This window comes from Anoplopoma fimbria, chromosome 23 (assembly GCF_027596085.1).
Source record: "Anoplopoma fimbria isolate UVic2021 breed Golden Eagle Sablefish chromosome 23, Afim_UVic_2022, whole genome shotgun sequence".
Taxonomy (NCBI): Eukaryota; Metazoa; Chordata; class Actinopteri; order Perciformes; family Anoplopomatidae; genus Anoplopoma; species Anoplopoma fimbria.
In genome coordinates this window covers 14,032,093-14,052,543 of record NC_072471.1, presented here as the reverse complement: position 1 = coordinate 14,052,543, position 20,451 = coordinate 14,032,093, and the positions used below count along the sequence as shown (strand labels likewise).

The 20,451-nt window shown below is 39.6% G+C and overlaps 1 protein-coding gene across 2 annotated transcripts in view; it reads left to right on the top strand.

Annotated features, from left to right (window-relative positions):
• The window catches only part of LOC129112333 (copine-8), a 77,229-nt gene extending 64,040 nt beyond the window's left edge, over positions 1–13,189 (top strand). For both annotated transcript variants that reach the window (XM_054624386.1, XM_054624387.1), the window contains exons 17-20: positions 1,649–1,751; positions 4,180–4,237; positions 4,459–4,532; positions 8,105–13,189. In XM_054624386.1, the coding sequence (XP_054480361.1) occupies positions 1,649–1,751; positions 4,180–4,237; positions 4,459–4,532; positions 8,105–8,293 (424 nt within the window). In that variant the 3' untranslated portion in view covers positions 8,294–13,189. The remainder of the gene's footprint in view (positions 1–1,648; positions 1,752–4,179; positions 4,238–4,458; positions 4,533–8,104) is intronic.
• The last annotated feature ends 7,262 nt before the right edge of the window (positions 13,190–20,451 follow it).

The following is a 20,451-nucleotide window of genomic DNA, read 5'->3' as shown; positions in this document are numbered from 1 at the left end:
TTGTAACATACAATTCACCAATTTTTCCAACTTATCTGATTTACATTTACTCCAGTAATTGGTTTACAATGTTTATTATTCCACACTCTTGTTTTACACTTACATATTTGCTATCACTGCTTATATAATGAACTGAATTAATTAGAATTTGTGTGAAAAAACACAGAGTACATTTCACTTTGCGGTTCACGCTCAGCATGTGTTCTCAGGTTTTCTGTAATAGGCTCCGAGCAGCGAGTGTTGCCAGGTAGCTAGCAAGAGTTCGAGGGGGAGAGAAGGGCACAAACAGAGAAAGTACCTGACAGCTGATTGCATGTTTGTTTGAGTCACTGCATAGACAAGAATATAATTTATGCAGCAGCAAAGCCACGCGGACATCGTGATCCAGACAAGACATTAAGGAACTATTCATGCCAGCGGGTAATTAAAGAGATGTACTCAAGTGAAGCCTCTCATCAGGTTACTTCACATATTGAGAAGATAATTTACTGAAATCTTAATTGCATAGTTACACATGAAGAGGCACTCTGAAGGGAAATGGTGAGACAAGCAGTAATACAGAGGCAGGTCTTTATTTAGCCTGTAATTTCATCTGAAATACCCTTTACTCTTTTTCCTGAATTGTGTCCACCTTCAATTAAACCCCTGTAATGAACTTTCCTTTTAGCTTTTGTCCACTCGCCCCCGGCGTGTTGTTTTTTGATGCACAAACAAATCACACCTTTTCTCTGACTGTAATTTCATTAAACACTTGGCATTCTCTCTTTTTAAAGGAACAGTTTTGGAAAATTCACCTAACCTTCACACTGAGCCATGCTAGCTGTTTCACCCTGCTTGCACTCTTTATGCTAAGCTAAGCTAACATTCTCCTGACTGTAGCTTCATATTCATCAAATAGACTCTCTGCAAGAACTATTCCTAATAATACATTTAATTTTGGCTTCTTCTTATCTCTTCTTCTTTTTCTTTTGTTGTTTTGCCCCAAATTTTTGGTTTATGTATAGTTTGATTATCTGTTACTAAAGCACTGTCACTGGTCCATATAAACAGGAGAACACGAAGCACAAAAAATACAATGTAGCAAACAAAATGTTTTAATCCATACAGCAAATAAGATAAATATGTTAATTTTACTGTAAACAGTAACACATTTATTTTGTTGCCTATTTGACAACTTTGTAGCCAAGCACAGGTTTGTTTGTTTTTTATTGGTAATCCCAGCCCCACCTCCTCTTCTCTGTTTGTTTGACCGACCCTCTACCTTTACTCCCACATGCTGCTCCTCTCTGTGCATCTCTTCAGTTGTTGCCCTACGTATCTGCTATGTTGTGATCATCTTCAGTGTGACACCTAAACATCGGTTATCAGCAGTGGGGAGGAGACAGACATAGATCTAACCTCCCGGTGCACAAAGGTGAAGTTTAGCAGAAAGCCGAAGCGACTGAAATAATCTCAGTGTGTAAATATCAGTAACAGTCGATTCAGGTCCCACATGTAAGTGAAAGGTCACGCTAAACATGGCATCAGAAATTGATAGCCGTATTGAGCTGAGAATCTATAGAGTTCACTCAAAGAGACATTTACAAAGAGAAGTACTTGATTTGTAAATGATTACAAATATTGTTTTGTTTTGTGTTTTTGCATGTAGGTATGCAGCTTCAGTGAAGGATGGCTCGCAGTACTTTGTGCTCCTCATCATCACAGATGGTGTAATCTCAGACATGGCCCAGACCAAGGAGTCTATTGTCAACGTAAGTGTGTCCACTGGAGCTGTTAACACCTGACCCTGCCCACAAAATAAGGAAAAAAGTGTACTAACTTTTTACTGACGCTCTTTTTGTTCGAGAACATCAGTTGCATCTATAAATTGCTTTGATAAGATAAGATAAGATAAGATAATCCTTTATTAGTCCCGCAGCGGGGAAATTTGCAAGTAATGATAATGAAAAACTAAACTTGCAAGCAAGCTGGGAACCGGAGGCTTGCAGACCTGGAGCGACCAGGAAGTCTTCAGCATTGATGAATAAGTTCTAAACAGGTGGTTTGACATGAGGTTGTCTGCATGCTCGGCCAGGCTCACTGCCAGGATCTGATCCGGTCTTGCATCACCAGGACTGTTGAGGCTGTGTCATTTTGAAGCTCATTCAAAAGCAAAGTACGGTTTTATCAAAGCATAAAAAATGTAATATACAATATAATGTACAATTCAATCCCTTACAAATAAAACAACCTTTATGTAGCAGATTTTATACAAAAAGCAATACAATGGACCTCACTAAAGATGAAAGGAACACATGAAAAGACAGATGAAAGAAGTTGTAGCATTAAAAACAAAGCAGACTTAGATTTTGAGAAAGATGCTGCCATTAAGACAGCTGATGATTTAGTATAAAACTACTTTATAGTTTTCTGTATGTAAAACTGTCTGAAAGACAAACTGTGGCTATGAATAGGATGTTAGGAAAGAGCTTTTATTGTTTTTGGCTCTCGTTTGTTATATTTCATTTTTATCACCAAGAACTTTCACAATTAAAGCCTTAATTATGCAGCAGTGTGTTGTATTTCATAAAGCACAGATGCTTCGATATAAAACCATGAAAATATTTATGCAAATGAGTAGCACTGTCATGGTGAGAACTTATTAAATTTGGGCAAAAATGTGCCTCTGAAATCATCCTCATCTTTACTTGTTTTGCTCCTGGGAGCAAAAAATCTGCCTTTGAATGAAAGCTGGAAAACAGCTGTGCCATTATTTCCTAATTAGGCAGCTCGCTGTCAGCTTACAGATGTACTGACTATGGGAATTATTACACATATTGTTAGAAGCAGATAATGTAAATCTAGCAGATCCATGCAGTACAATAGTCTCATGCGTAAACAAAAGAGGTTGTTTAGAGGTTTGGTTCTGACACACATCTTTACTCGTCTCTGCTTCTCCATCCTTCCCTGCAGTGCCAAAAGAAATATGATGTGACTGGGGAGCCTCTGCTACAGTTTTTTTTTTGTTCAGTGTTGGCTGTGCCGGCCTCACTTTTGACAGCATGTTATTCACCCTGCGTCCGTCCTCTCCATCACTGTCAAGTCGTAGCATACTCCAGAGAGAAGCCAGGGTGCGATGTAGAATGCAAACAAAGTGAACAGTGAATGGCAGCCGTTTCCGTAAAGCCAGCGATCCATCTCAGCCCTTTAAAGGCAGAGAAGGAGTGTAGAGGTTGAGAGGAGGGGGAATGTTAAGGAGAAAGGGAGGCTAAGAGAGGAGAAGGAGGCGGCGGCGGAGACGAGGGGAGAAAAAAAGAGAGCAAAGGGCAGCAGAGATGTAAAGAAAACCTTTACCGGGGGATCGAAAAATAAAGAGATGTTTTGATAAGATCATCTATTGCTTTGCTGCCTGAAGTCAACCCATTACTCAAAACACGCTGAATACACACAAACGCACACACACACACACACGCCGCTCGCCTTTTCTTCATAATATCCTCTCTGTGACACCTACACACATGCCTACACACACAAACACATGTAATTTATTCGCTGTCAGCAGGTCCAAGCCGTGTTGTTGATTCTCTCGTCTCTAATATTATTCCTCGTGACGCCTCGACCCACGCAGCACTATGTTTACACACTGTCTGTACCACATGTGAACAAGAACATGACACAATCTGTGAGTGCCCAAAGCTGTATCTTCTTTATCTTACTAACGACCCACAAAGATAGACCAACCAATTCTCATTCCCACCTCTTGGAGTCACTTTGGTTTAGGCAACAAAACTACTTGGTTAGGTTTAGGAAAAGGATTGTGGTTTAAGTGGTTTGGGTAAAGAAGTTTGTTTGATATATAACTTAATTATATTAACGTAATTTACATAATAAACTTAGGCTTTGTATGACGTAATTAGGCTAGAGGCTTATGGTTTCACACGCGACATACACAAATGCATTCTGGGTCAGTTGCTCTGAGCATCTAATATTGCCGCGGATGGATTTAATTGGAGTAACTTGGAAGCCCGATGCGTCTCATACTGATGTTAAAGGTTACTTATACATCTGAATCAGACGTCAAACCGCCATGACAACGTTGGCATTTGACGCTGTGGGAATGAGAACATGCTTGGCTCACAAAAGAAGAACGTTTTATTTATTTTTTTAAAGTATCAAATATTCATTGTTTCTCTCCTGCAGGCCTCCTGTCTGCCAATGTCAATCATCATCGTGGGGGTGGGGCCTGCAGAATTTGATGGTAAGTCGAAAAGAACATGTGAGTTACATTAATGTGTAATTATACTTCTTTTTCCACTCTATTGACTCTGGGTTCTGGTGGGAAATTACCTCTGTTTCGAAGCTGCAGAACCCGCTTTTGTATTTTGCTTGTTGCAAGCTCTCATTGGAACTCTGTAGGTCTTTCTTTGTAGAATCTGACTACAGTAATAATGCGTGCATTTTTATCTTTCTTCTCCTAAGCCATGGTGGAGTTGGATGGTGATGAAATCAGAATCTCATCCAGAGGAAGATATGCTGAGAGGGACATTGTTCAGGTACACAATACTCTCTTTCTATCAGACCGTTCCCCCACTGCTGTTTTATTCTTCTCTCGTGTAAAGTCTGATTGTGAAATCACATCTGAGATTACAAATCAGCTCTGCCTCTTGGCCACCTAGATCCTCCGTCTTCAAATGTGAGAGATTTTGAATAAAAATCAAGGGGGAATTAAAATAACTCCACTGCTCCAGGGTAACTATTAGGTGCTGAGCCTCTTATTTACCCTGTGATCCTCCCTTTCTCTCAGTAATGTTTACAGTTTATCTGTGCTAGAAGACTTCCTCTCTCCGGGTTTGAACCTTCATTAATTTAACTGAACACATTAAATTAAAGCACAAAAGTAAGATAATAAAGGTCTTAAAACTAGATCATGCAATGTTATTTACCATGTCAATTTAGTGGTGTATAATCCCAAACATAATTGCAAGCAGCATGGAGCCCCATGGCAGTTGCCCACAGGGATAGCATAGCCATCGAGTCACTCGTTAACTTAATCATGCAAAAAGCATTAAAACTCACAGTATTGATTTGGAAGCTTAGAAAGATTTGTGTGCGCGCCTTGTAACTGTTTTAAAGGCGAGCAGCCAAAACAACACCTGAGTCCGGTCCAGGCTGCTCAGCTCGGTCCATGCAGACAGACACCTGGTCACCTCAACCCCACGGTGCATCGAACCCCAGATGGCAAGACGAACACACAAACGCTCCACACACATACACACAGAGGGATAATGGCATGCTCCCCAGCGTCTGTGAAGAGTGGGCCATGTCTCTCTGTATCTTCCTCATTAAAGTGGATGAACAGAGGCCTTCAGCTTGAACCCCGGCCTACAGGACGGCAACAGGTCTGCAGTCATTCAAACACAGAAGGGACTTTTTCACTGAGCTGCGAAAACTTAGCCATTTCAGAGTCCACCTTTTGACTTCTGTTGCAATATAAAGTGGGCTCCAACAGAGAGGAGAACAGCAACAGAGACTACGTATTTAAAAATGAAAATTACTGCTGGGATCTAAATCTATCCTTCAGCCTGTCAATCATCCGTATTCATCCCTTTATTGATATCCTTATTTGTATCGTTGTTTTTTTTTTTGGTGTAAGACAATGACAAGTATTACCTTTCATACTCTTTTCATTCCCTAGCACCACAGCAAAGAGATCAAATCAAAACACAGTTTGTTTGTTGTGACACATTGGAGTCACATTTCTCTTCTCTGTGACCTTTAATACTGCCGTTGTCGTATATCGCTACCCCACACCCTCTCTTTGCCCACGTTAGCGAGGGGGGCAACTCGTTAGTTGGCTTTTTAACAAGCTGAAGTACACACACACACATGCACATATGCAGAAGAGGACCTGGAGATGGTGTTAAAACAATGTTTCAGTACTGGAACATTACACCAGTTCTGCCTACACGCTCTCATTATCAGCAGGCTAATAACCCCTAGTGGCATGGCGAGGGTTACATTTCCCAACAAGTTTTTCCAGCACAAATTGGCTTCTCGTATGATCCTGTGATTGTAGGTGACAAACACTCTCCTATCTGTCCTCATTTAGTTCGGCATCTTTGTCCATGTAAGAGCATAAAACCGGTGGTTTGTGACACGTGACTGAAATATGCCGGCATTTATTCCATGACATCGGGTGGATTTTCATTGTGAAGGAGGCAGCAGTCTTGAGATGTAAATAAACAACATGTTTACAGGGGTTCCTGAGCAAAGCTTAGACAGTTATTCTGAATGGGAATTCAACTGCAGTGCCTGTTTTGAGGTAAAGTGGCGCTCTAACAATGGAAAATAGGAATCTCTTTTTCTAGTGAAACTCTGCTGACCTCCATGAGGTTAAAGTGCACAGTCAAAACAATGACATATTGTTGTGAATACATATACTGTGCATCTAATGAAGTGATTTTAAAGGATGATTCCCTCTTTTCCCGTTATTACAACTTGGGTCTTATTTTCCTAGTTCAGGCATTATTTATTTCGCTTATGATAAAGTTCCACTCAATTGCTGAGAAACTATGAAAAATATCAAAGGAGAGCAAAAACAACAAAATACCTTCCCAAAACATTCAACTGATACAAAAGATGTAACAGTAATCTACACACAAACAAGCAGCCACAGTCGGTCTTTTAGATACAGTTTACGTACAGAATATTATTCTAGGTGTTTTAACTAAATCAAGATCTATGAAAATAAGACCAAAGTTGCAATGAAATTGACTAGTAGGCATGCCCTGATCTGTTCTGGGGATCTTTTTCGGCCGATTGCACATGTTAAACCGCCGGTGGAGGAATGACTCGGATTGATTTATCTTATGCAAATCAGTGCACAAGAAGAAAACCGAAGTGAGGAAAGCAGGAAAAAGACTAAAGTCAGGAGAGCACACATAGAAGGCTCCTCTCACTTTTATCTTCATCTCATCTGATCATTCCAAGGCACATATTTTCACAACAATCGGTACACCAGCAGTCCTATGGGTTCAGGTTTCCATTTCTGAATGACAATTTCAGACTACTGACACTAATATGAGTTAAATTCCTGACTTGTTACTGACAAGTTCTTGACTTTGCTGTTGTGAAAAGTAGCAGTGCTAATCCCCATATTTTTTTTGTCTAATATTGGATCCTAGTAATTTGCTGGTGTTAACTAGGTCTTGGTATGTAGCTGCTGGCTCTGTGCCAGTCTCCTTTCTCCATCTTAAAGATTGAAGCTGTTCACCTTCACACCCCAGCAGCCGGAAATGGCGTCAGCGAGCTTCAATACCTAATATTCTGAGTGAAAACATCACATCACTAATTTGCACATTCTTTCCACAGATGCTGCTCATCTCGGTGACCTTAGGGATCAGATTGTTCTCCAAGTGCTGCAGAAAGTTAGAAAATAGGGCGAATATGCAACGTCTTAATTAGGAGAGACTCTCTTCTCTGTAGCAATAATCTTGCCTTTCACAAAATAACTTATTATGTTATATAAGTTAAATTCTTATTTTTTTTAACTTTCTATTTTTTTTTTTTCTCCACACTTTCTGTGCTGCCAAACATTTCCTACTCATTCCTCTGCTCTTAATCTTCTTTCTGATATCTGTTCTTTGTCTTTTCACTCCATCTGCTCCTTCAACTCTCCTACTGCTCCCAATCGACCATTCTCTAAGCCCCGTCCCCCTTAGCTACTGTTGCTACGCCACTTAACTTCTCCATTATGGCTCAGTGATTGTGCAGTTTATAGTGATAACGATGGCAGGTTTCCCACTGACAATTCACAGCAATTTTTGAAACAAAGGGTCCTTGATTTCTTACAGACTAGACAAAAAAAAGCTAATTTCCAGCCAGCTAATTTTGATGCTGATTTAACGAATGTATTTCGCTATCAGATGTAGTTAGCTAATTAAGATAATGTAAGCTCAATGAGTCGGTTGACAATGCTGCCTCTGGCTGACTTTAAAATTTCTCCAGCCGACTCATTTTAAAACAAGAATCCTGCAATACATGATATTTGGCATTAAGTTCGACCGCAACTTGCCCTCCAACTTTTCACTTTAACTCACTTGATTCCCTCTCCCCCCCCTCTCAGTTTGTCCCATTCAGGGACTACATCGACCGGACGGGTAACCACATCCTGAGCATGGCCCGGCTTGCAAAAGACGTCTTGGCCGAGATCCCCGACCAGTTCCTCTCCTACATGAGGACCCGCGGGATCAAGCCGTCGCCAGCGCCGCCTCCCTACACGCCGCCAGGGCCGCCCATCCAAACCCAGATATGAGGAGTGTGTGGAGGGGGGGTAGAGAACGGTTTCGGAGTCAGGGGTTAGCTGAACTTTTTACGCGCAAAGTACTTCCATTTCCCTAAAGCCGCTCTCCATGCCTTGTCATCGTGGATCACGGTGGTCTTTCTCGTGTTCAGGAAGCTGCATGTCGTGCCAGGAGAGTGTCGCTTTTGAGGCCAGGAAAAGCCAATGAGAGTCTGTTTACTTCCACCGTCAAGCATTCCTGTAACTGTCTGGATTTTTTTTTTCTCGCCTGGGAAAACCGGAAATGCCCTTGAGAGAGTTTGGAGAGCCTGAATTCAAGCTGGGAGGAAAAGAAGGAATGGAAGAGGAAATGAAGGACAGCTTTGGAAACATTGTGAAGAGAATGTCTCCAGACAAAAAACAAGAAATAACTTGATCTTTAATGAACTTTCTCTGTCATGAACTTTCTCTGTAAATAACATGTGTCACTTATTCTATCTATCTCTATCTCTCTCTATCTCTCTCTATCTCCAACTCACTCATTGTTTACAGTAAACACTAACAAGGATTTTTACTGTTGATACTTTTATATACACATAGTTTCAACATGAAGTTTCTCTCTCTCTCTCTCTCTCTCTCTCTCTCTCTCCTGGCGTGTGTGTCAGGTAGCAGCAGTGCAGGTTCTGGTAGCCCTTCTGTACCGTACCGTACCGTACCGTGCTGTACCGTACCGTACTGTATTCTGGTGTTCGTATTAACCTTTTGCATGAGTGTAGCCTCAGTCAAGTGCATGCATACAGTGGCCCTGCACTACCTCTTCTATCCATCAGTTTGTCTGTCTGTCTGTCTGTGGGGGGTGAGTGTCTGTCTGACTGCCCATATCTCCATTTGTCACTCCACCCACTCTGTCTGTCTGTCTGTCTGTCTGTCTGTCTGTCTGCACTGCTCTCATGCCTGAGAAGTCTTGTCTATCTGTCTCCCTATTTCAGCCTTTCTTCCTATCTCTCTCTCTTTCCTTTCTCTTATGTCTCTGTCACTTTTACGAGCTGTGTTTCCATCCGACATTTTTTTTGTTTTAATCGAAGAGCAGAATATAAAAAATGCACAATTCTTTTATGCTCATCAGAGCAGGTGACATGCCCAAATTATCCTTTGTGCATTAGGAAATGTAAAATATCTGTTCTAACCTGCTTCCCAGTACAAATCCCGGTTTATTCATCAACCATTATTTAAAATTCATTATTGGAGCCGTTTTGAAAAAAATCAAGGAAATATATCAATTGACAATTACGTCTCTTGTTATCAGGGGCTGTCCCATCTGTATTATTACCATTTCAAGCCCTTACAGTGTCCCGCACTCAACCATTTACCAGTTGATGTCAGTTAATTTCCTTAGTATTCAGGGTTTAAGGCCTTAGGGGGGACATTTGGACCGGGCCTTAGTCTTATGTTTTGTCTCAAAGAAGCCCTTAAGTATGGCCGACATTAGCAAACATTTAAGAGCAACGGTTTTACATTTCAAATGCCAAATTAAGGTTTCCAGCATTTTATGTTTCTGCAGAGCATTAATTTTACTTTTTAAAGGAAGCATAGCTACTCTCTCTCTCTCTCTCTCTCTCTTTCTCTCTCTCTCTCTCTCTCTTTTCTCCTCCAAACTGCCTTGGCAATATGATGCCCACGTGCCCAGGGGTTTCGTCTCATTGTGTTGTCCAACACCACGTCCCCGCCCCATGTTTTAAACACACAGCACTCGCTCTGAAACGAAATTCCGTTAGAGCATAAAGAGCCCAGTGGTCAAAAATGCAGAAAAAAACACACTTCCCCTGTGTTGGCTTTTTGTTCCATTTTGGGTTTTTTCAGTGTGTACATTTTATTGCACCTTTAGCTTTGATATAGCTTTTTATATGTTGGTTTTTATGACGTGTATTCTAACGTGGCAATCTCGTTTAAGAGGATGATTTGCGTGATTCCTGTCAGTTTAATGAAGAATGAGTTTGTATTTTGTAATGAATGTGGAAGGGTTTGTCAGTATTTCGATGATGGGAGGATATGTTAAATGTGAATGAGATTTGTGTGTTCTCGTGTGACACAACTTCTTTTAAAACATCATATGAAACATTTAAGTCTTAAAAAAAGGTGGGAATGCAGGACAATTTTAACATTAATTTGATCATGAGTGAAACACATTGCAGCACCAACAATGTGAAAGGATATTCAAGCATTGCAGTGTTTTTTTATTGTATCAACACCCTGAAGCCGTCTTAAAACTATGGAACATCTGCTGACTTACTCTGATGTCTCTAATGAAATCCTTGTTTATTATAAACCCAGCACCATGTACACATAAGTATGTATCAATTATGTCTTAAAGAAGAATACATGTGCAGCTATTGGCTTCACTGAGGTCTCCACATACTGAATCATTTTGGCTGTTTTCAGGTGATCCAACAAGAATTTCCCAGATCTTTTTGTTTGTAAAATAATCAGCCGAGAATATTGCCGTCAGACCGTGTGACTGACATACTCAACAACAAAAAAAGGAACCCAAATGTCACTACACAGTAGGGTGATTGAAGGTGATTATTTTGAAATAATCTTTTCTACACAATTTGTTTTGAATCTCATACTTCCTTGTCCTGTTGCTTGATTTTCCTAAAGTCATCTTTTATTCCTCACAACCCCCTCCTGAAAACCACTGTAGCAGAGTGGACTAGCTGTTCGAGTGTGTGTTTGTGTGTTTGCTTAGCCGCTGCAGTCGCACTGCGTTCAGAGCATAGCTGGTAACATCGTTAGGACGGCGGGTCAAAATGAGGAGCTCATTAATGTAAAACTTAGATCCTGCAAACTGTTAGAGGTCCTGCACTGCGGGGGTCGGAGAAGGGATTATGTTTGGGAGATGGAAGTGTTTCATGTTCCTGCTTGGTGACAATTAAGCATGAATCCCTACTGGTAGAAGCACATTTATATATACAAAGGATGAAAGCGACCCTTTTTGCAGCAGCCACTGTGGGCACAAGTCAAGTTTACGGGATCATTTTAAAGCAAAACTATGGTTAATTGCAACTTTTATTTATGTTTCTGCTTTTGTTCCTATCCGTTCCGATAACATTGTACTAATCAAAGTAATTTGCTAAATTACTGCTGAAATGTAATTTAATAATAGTACAAGTAGAGTCAAACGGACTGTGTAACGTCAGTTAAAACAGCAATATCTGTCTAAAGTTAGCTAACGTTAGCCACCGTAAGCTACCGGTCATACCAGACCAATTAAAGCTGTAGTGGCAGAACCCTGAGTGTATTGATTAGACAAAACGTGTAGCTTATGATTTCACTTTTTTATTTGTAAAAAGAATAATGTGTCATTTTTTTTTTTTTAAAGTTATACACCTCACTTTAAAGGTTAAAAACTAATCCAGCAGAAACAATGTGTCATGTGGAAGAAAGGTAAAGGTTAACTCCAACTTCCACGTTGTGCAGAGCTACTTTTGTTTTCCTAGTGGCCAGAATCAAACCCACGACGCTGATGTTTAATGGTTCACGCTCTATACAAACAGCCTACAGGATGCCCCTGCCATGCCATTTGAACAGCTAACTACCTCCTGTTTCAAGTCACTAGTTCTTCAGCAAATCCTTTCAGGGTAGGAAAAGTCATCGCTTACTTCATGCTCATTTCTCCACTTTAAATAACAAGGTTTGCTGATTAAATTTAACAGCATTTATATATTTCACTATGAAAACAACCAGAATTTATGTGGTTTGTATTCCTAAACCACTATTGCATAATTATTCACGTTGCTCAAAACACATTGGTAATTTTCTATCAAGAATTAAAATCAAGGAAAAATGTATTAAATTCAAGCTTTAAAATATTAGCATTCGGGCTACAAAGGATTAGCTATTGAGCCTGAATGGAATTGATCAGACTATTAAGTTACTTGCTGTCGGTCACAGAGTGATGAGTTTTTGATGTGGAAATGTGAATTCTGGGGAAAAAACGTTTTCTGATTATTTTTTTTTAAACTTGAAGTTACCTACAGGAGAATTCAATGAGGGTAAGTCAGACCATCTTAATTCAGATGGATGGGTTTCAAATAAAAATATTTTAGTATATATGAATTCAATTTTCAGCTTAGATTTCAGCATTTCAAAATGTATTCATGTTCTAATATTTTTGTTATTATTATTATGACCTTTCTTCGCCTCCATACCTACACACAAACATATGCATACCGTATTGCCATAGTCATTGGTGCCAGTTATTTTGTGTTGGTCTGTTTTGGGACAGGTATTATTATTGTTTTCATTTTCCATCATCAAGCAACAGCTCACTAACTTTGCCGAGCCCCTAAGAGTGTGTGTCTGTGTGCATGCGTTTGATATAAGTATAGTGTGTGTGCGAGTGTGTGTGGCGCCTTTTACAAGAGTGTTTTAATAGACCATGTGAGGTGTAAACACACATAAGATCTTTGTTTACTAAAGCTATCCAAATAATATATTGTATGCTCGTCATATCTTCTTAACAACGTGCACTATGTTTGCATGTACAGTTTTACAAAGGATGCACCAGTTCCTTTTGTTAAAAACTGAGTGTTTTGAAATATAAAAATCTATATGAAAATTAACTGTACAAAATGGCCTTAAATCTTTCTCTGATTTTCCTGGAATTGTGCGATGCCTTCTTAAGAAAAATGAATTGTTTCATTAATGGTTATCTATTTTGTGTCAGTGTTTCTATTGCTTTCTAGTGTATTTATTTTTCAATTATGGAAGTAAGTTCAAGTTCAATTATGGAAAAAATAATTATCTTGTACTTTTTTGAAACCGTGATTTAATCAGAGAAAGCATGGCTGAAGTACTGATTGTCTGATAATATATATGATAGATGACTATTTCTGTATCGAACTATGGATTTTTAAATAAATATTCATATTAAACAGAAAACGTGCTTTAACTCTTTTTCTTACTTCGGAGGAGGTTTATAATTTAATTTACTCCCTTCTTTCCTTCCTTTCCTTAATGTCTTGTCTTTCCTCTCTGCATTCATAGCCCATTGGGGCTAACATGTGGTTTGCTCCCTCTGATAAGATAATTATACATGAAAGTCTTCCCACACCAAAAACACACAAAGCAAATGAACATAAGACAACTAGCCTTGATCAAGTTGTTTTATGTTCATCATTCTGATTTACCCACAAGCCCTGGTGTACGTCTTTCATCTGCCTGCTAAAGTGGCAGCTATTTCCTAGAAGATAAAATTGAAAATATTTGTTTCTGAGAGTAATTGGCACATGTTTAAAGAGGCAATTAGCAAGACTGTCAATGCCCTGTCACAAAAAAATGCCGAAATGTGTCTGTTTATCTGCTGGGGGTTGATAGAGTTCTTCATCAACACTCAAGAACTCAGCAAGTTCTTTGACAGGTGCTGAGATCCCTGATTTTCGGAAGTCACGATCCAGCTTGTTTTTCTCAGCATTTTAGGATATTCTCAGTCCCACATCTGCCACTCAGAGTGATGGAGGAGGTTACAGAGTCCTGCTGCAGGAGGGAATGTCTTCCTACTATGAGATTGGTTATTAAAGGTCATAGTTTAAAAAACATTAAAAAGAATAGTTTGACATTTTGGGAAATACACTCACGTCTGTGCACAACCCTGTTTCCTACCAAATAAGGTAGCCATACAACCAAACTGCATTCTCAATAAAGTTTGGAGGGAAAAGTATTTTCTTCCGGATTATGGTCGCAGTTTTAAACACGTGGTTAACATTGTAAATTGAAACATTAAATTACTACAAGACCACCTGGTTAGGTTTAGTCAAACATCATGGTTTGGCTTTCCATAAGTAGTTTGTTACATTAAGTCCACGTAGATTTTTTTCATTTTCCAGGGGACACAAACAGCACTCTTTTGGAAAAAGGTCATATGTTTGTTTAAGCCATCCATCTTGACCTCCTGTCTACATGGACCTCTGTTCACTATGATTAAAAAACGTTTGTGCGTCGCACACACACGTTATCCAGGAGAAAATACGTTTCCTTCCCGAGGTAATTGACAATGCAGTTTGGGAGCATGATTTTTAGGAGACCAGGCTGCTGTGTGTTAGGAGCTGGAGATTAGCTTAGCTTAGCATTAAAATAAGGGGTAAACAGCTAGCTAGACTCTTGTTTAAGTCAGGTAAGCTGTTCCCCCTGCTTCCATTCTTAACGTTAATAGCTTATCACTGCCCTGCTCCAGCTATACTTAAAGCACATTCAACTGATGTTGTATCAATCTCCTCATCTAACTCTTAGCAAGAAGGAGTATTTCCCAAAGGGTCTAACAACTTTATATCAATCTACATATCAGTATTCAGTGTTTAAAACTTTATGCACAACCAGGTTTTAAATGAATCAAGTAATCTTACTCACTGGAAGTTAGAACAAAATTAAATATAAACTTAAGTAAATGTTTGAGACTTACAACCAACCAAGTCTATTTTTTCTGTAAAGCAAGAAAGTGTACATATGTTTCCATGCTTGTCCTCCAAAGAAAGTCAATCTGAAAGTCTGGGACTTTACCAGGCATTGCAACAGTTGTGCAGGCTTGCGAGCTGATACATAAAGTTTGCATTTTTCTTGCAAATCGCTTAATTTTCCCTTTTCCCTCAAAAAAAAAAGAAATTGAAAAGGAATAATCCGCCTTTGCTTGAACTGGTCACTACTCAGTGGATAGACATAGCAACCTGTGCAGAGAAACACACAGGCTAACAACATTGGGGGCCAATGGTCTTGTCTGTTTGCTGGCACATGAATAGAAGCAATCAGGGACTTGTTCTAGTGCTTATGTTACTCATTTTAATCCTGCATTTGATTTCACTATATAATGACTACATTCACTCTCACTCTCTAATCACCATTATACGTGTCCATATGAGCTGCTGTTTCCGTGGTAACTTCATCAGTCGTCACCTGCCATATGTCTGAAAGTCGCAATTAACGTTATTCCTTCAAACTCTCTCCCACCGTGCATCTGCTTGCGGCTTGATGACATAAACACATGATGAGCCTTCACATACTGCAGGTTGACGGCCTGTTATTTAAGATAACAGCTTGTTCTACAGAAAAAGACAGAGAGTCAACAACATATGGATGCCAATTGTCTCCTTGAGAAGCAACCAGAGGGTGTTAACAAAGAGATCAAAGTAAAAAAATCAAACAATAAAGTATTACTTTGAATTAACTGAGTTTGAGCCTTTTAATTACTTATTAAATCAGCTACTCGTTATTGCTGTTCACTTTTCAAGCCAATAATAAAAGCATTAATTTGCGTGGGGAGAAAAAGGAGTGGAGTTTTCCACATTGTTTGCGTGGACTTGAACACATCATTGGCATTTCAGATTGGATGGCTTGTCTTGCGTGAAAATAAAGTCCACACTACATATGTCATGTTGATAATATAGATGGCTCGTGATGACAGGTATGCATCCACTGTCCTGCTGTCCACATAGGCCCCAATCAATCACCCTCACGTGTATATTAGATAGATGTCAGGTGTTGGCCCATCCGTTTTTCCCCCTCCATAAATACACTCGTAAATTTAGGGAGCAGACAAAATTGGATGATGAATTTGCCTTATTACAGATCCCCATTTGCATATGTTTGCAGAACAAATTAGCTCTGTCGGCTTCACATTTGGCCCTGCTAGAAATCCAGCCTGAAACTGTCGATGGGCGGCCTGAAGTGAAGTGATATTAGAGCTTAATGAAGCTTGTACATCTAAATAAAACAGGAAAGCAATGAGGGAAGGGTTCCATGTCAAATGGGGATCAATTATGTGAGATTTCTCATTTCAGGGTAGGCGTGTGTGAGTGTGTGCGTGGGTGGGTGGTAATATCGTGTGCACACTCTGTCCAAGGGAATAAAGATTTATTTAAGAAGTGAAAAAATGTTCTAATGTAGTGTATTTTATCATATTCTGCTATACCTTGTTGTAATGAGGCCATGAAGTTGTTGCATGCTGTGTGATGTTGACCAGTTAGGGTTCTTAGGAGTTGCCCTGATAATGATCTCATGACACAATATTTATTAATTCCATCTTTGTTACAACTTTGTGACTATTTTGCTGGGATACATGGAAAACTAGCCGATTAAACCTACCAAATATTAAAAAACGTTTTTCAATGTAATAATAAATCCTTATGTGTTGGCATTTAAAATAAACACCAATGACAGGCTTTCCATGCAGCCCTCTGGAGGATGGAGTCAGGTCATCATGGGAATTCTTCTCACTTGGTCTGATTGCAAAATTCAACTCACCTGGTCCGAGTGAGTGCAGCTTTACTTAAGTCAGAGGCAGTCACCCAGTCTGGTTTGCTTGTTTACACTATGGGTTTTCTTTGCTGTGCCATAAGAGCGCTGCACATATTCCATGCATCACATAAAACCTCCCTGTTTTCATTTTGGTTGGTAGTAGTGTTTCTTTTCTCTTAACCTTTTAGTTTCACCTCCTTTGTGCGTCCTTGAGTCAAGCTGAGACATGGGAACTCAGGTTTTTTCTTTGACTAGATAAAGTCTCTGCTCATATACATGTTGTGTGACAGGTTTGAACAAAGCATATTGTTCCTAGACACTTTTCTACATTGGCTGTGAAATAAAAACAGCAGGTCAGCAGCATAAGAGTGACAGCAAGCATACTGGATGTATCCAGCCATAGTTTGTTTCTGCTCTCTGCTGAGCTTGACAGAGCTCATAGGCCAAAAAACACATCCATACAGGAACAGAAAAACCACAAAATGATCACTTCAGACCAGTGACGAGCACAAAGGAGAAAAGAAATACCAATAAAAGGAAATCAGTCATCAGAAATAACCTACTACCTAACCTACTACTACCTACGAAATAACTAACTTTGTGCTCATGCAGGACCACATCACTCGTAGTAAGAAGGTGATTTGGAAATGTGTTCAGGGCCTTCATGTTAAGATCTGTTTATCCTCAGGCAGGTAGCTCCATGGAGTTCCAAGTGTTAGCCGCCATGTTGGATCACTGTTTTGCCCTCCAGTCTCCAATCACGCCAGTCACGTGATTAAAAACTATGGAAGGCACCTTAAGCTACAAAATGTGTAATCTGTAAGATTCAACAAGGGACAGTCAGATGACTATTTTATCACACTCAATGCATTGGGTGTTTGTAATGTAAAGGTAAATTGTGCCTTTTTTTTCTACTGCACACACAGGAGAGCCTCCTGCATGCCTCTGGTTGCTTTAAATAGCTTCATTTTCCCAGCATCCCTTGAGGCCAAGGGGGGAGATGGATGGATTGATTGAGGTGCTGAAGAGAGGAAGAGTGAGGGAAAGGTGTTAATATCACTGTCAATCAACATCTAATGCAACGGCAGCAGCAGAGAGAGAGAGAGAGAGAGAGAGAGAGAGCATCGTAACAATGAGCACAAAACAAAGACAAAAACACACACACACACACACACACACACACACACACACACACGCACACACACACCATAGGAGTCACACTGCTCATTATCAGCTATGGAGCAACACATCAAAGCCACCAATAGCAAGCTGCACCTGGAGGATTTGATGCTCAAAATGCAAGAAAATAGCACTTTGATGATAACTCCAATACTGTAAGGAAACGAGAAACGATTCCTTTGCTCTTTAATTGTTTAAATACATATAACCAAATGATTATGTGGTAATGAGCCAATACAAAAGGTTACTTTAGGTTTTTTGTCCCTTCAAAAGGCTTGATGTCTTAACGCTTGCGTAAGTCTAATGAACACTGTGGTCGGTGTCTGTCAACCGGGGTTGTAATTATGTTCGCTTGTCACTTCCTGACACGGTCTGTAGCTTAGCAACCTGCCACCGAGACGGAGCTAAAGTTGGATCTCATTTGAATATTCCCCAGAAATTAAAAGACGGAGGGAAACTCAGGCGGTTGATGCAATTATAAGTGCAGAGTTGCGTTTTCTTAAACCTGAGGGTCTCATCACGACACCCCTAAAAAGAAATATTCTCTGGCACACCTCCCCCACAACGCCATAAAAGTTTTACAGGCAGCATGCTGGAAACAGTGATATGAATGTGGGCAGGTTGCATAATTACTGTGTGCCGTTAATAAAGCAAAACACATGTTTTGGCCGCTCCACCCACTCCACTCCCACCTTTCTTTATTTAAATAGAACATGTTCCTCGTGCTGTAATTGTTTTTCAAAAGGTGCTAGGAGATGGCAGGTACAGTATATGGAGTCCATTCTGTAACTTTTAAAGAGTTATAAAAAAAAAATTCTTTCAGCATATGTCATGTCCAAGTGAGAAGTTTATTTGTGTTCAAAGCAGATGTGCCGCAGATTTCTCCACTTTAATTAGTTATCCTCTTCATTGTTTATTTGTATTTTACTGATGACTTTTTCCATTTCAAGTATCACCTCATTAGTTGCATCTTGAATATCTTGTTAAGTGAAAAATATTACTTTTGAGCATTATGGGCTCATTAAGACACTTCCTGATACTATAAAATTACAGCTCAAAATCAGTTTTCCCACCTATCCTCACAAATCTCTTGTATCTCGAAAGGCCTAATTATTACATTTTTAAAAAAAATCTTACCAACCAATTTCACTTGTCCCATTGGCAGATTCCCTTCTACTTATAACAAGCCAAAACATCTTGTATTCATTGTTTTTTACGTATTTTTAAAGTTGTTTTTTTCCCAGTCTAGAGATTGAGATTAAAAGTATCCTTGGTTTCCAGAAATCTAACATTACAATGCCAACAGTTTATTCTGGCGATTGGGTTGAACAGTGATATCAATCGCTATCAGGCTAACGTTGGCGAAAAGCAGCCCTCATAGACTCTTACCGATCCGAACGAGTCTTCAAATGATGGGGGGCTGTGGCGTAGTGGAGAGCAAGGTAGTTCTCCAATCAGAGGATCGGTGGTTCGATACCTGGCTTCGGCAGTCGATGTGTCCTTGGGCAAGACACTTAACCCCAAGTTGCTCCCGAAGGCTTGCCATCGGTGTGGACTGGATGTTGCATGAATGTTAGTTAGAGTCTGATGGTGGCACCTTGCATGGTAGCCTGTCATCAGTGTGTGAATGGGTGAATGATATGTAATATACTACTGATTGTAAGTCGCTTTGGATAAAAGCGTCTGCTAAATGACTGTAATGTAATGTAATGTAATGATGAACAAAGTTTGATGTTGTAGCCTAGCTGTCATCTTTGATAAGCAGCTCGTCACATGTGGAACTCTTGAATCCGAAAAGTAATGGCTCTTGGCCCAGACATCGTGATGCTGATCTGGTCTGATTGTTCTCAAAGTGGTGTCGTAAGCAGCTTGAGAGGGTAGTCATCCAATCACAACAGGGGATTCCCAGTGTGTGCGAATGTAATGCTAAACATTTTTTTTATATTTAATATTTAAACTGAAAAAAGATACAATGAACACACACGAGTCATTCCAGTCACCATGTCTCAAGTTAAGTCATGAGTCTTAAACTTCCAACTCCAAGTCAAGTCTCAGGTCATTTATTTTATTTCAAGTCTTCGGAATAGTGACTCCAAACAGTTGGTTTCACAATAACTGAAGTACACTCTGATAATTGTTAATGAAAATGAATTCAGAAATATTATATAGACCTATTATAAATTTGGCTTCCCTTATGATAGTATATGATATATGAGCTGCTTATAGTAATACAAAAGTATCTGTTTCTTTGATTTGGGCCCTTGTATTACTTGGCATGGATCAGTGTTGTGTATTGGGTATTGCTGTATTGTTTTCTTCCCGTATGCTATCATGTTCTTTAGAAAAAAAAACATAGTAAGAAACTTTGACTTGTAGAATAAAGTGTTTTTGATGTGTCACGGTAACATATGGTGTCCTCTGCTTCTCCATCTGTTCCTTCGCAGCTCTGCTCTGTGTTTACGTTGTTGGAGGTGCGATCCAGCTTCAATCTGCTGCCTGATTAAATCACCAGAAAACTACTTACTGACAAAATATGAATACAAAATTTCAATCCTAATTACAAAATGAGATAATCAAGTCGTGTTCATGTGAAAACAAAGTTTGATCTCGAGATAATGGGGATAATTCCGTTGTGACCTCGAGGTAATGGGGTCTCACTAAAAGAGAGTTCTGTTATGTGAAAAAAAAGACTGGCTTTTTTTCAAATCTGCTAATTTAAAATAAAT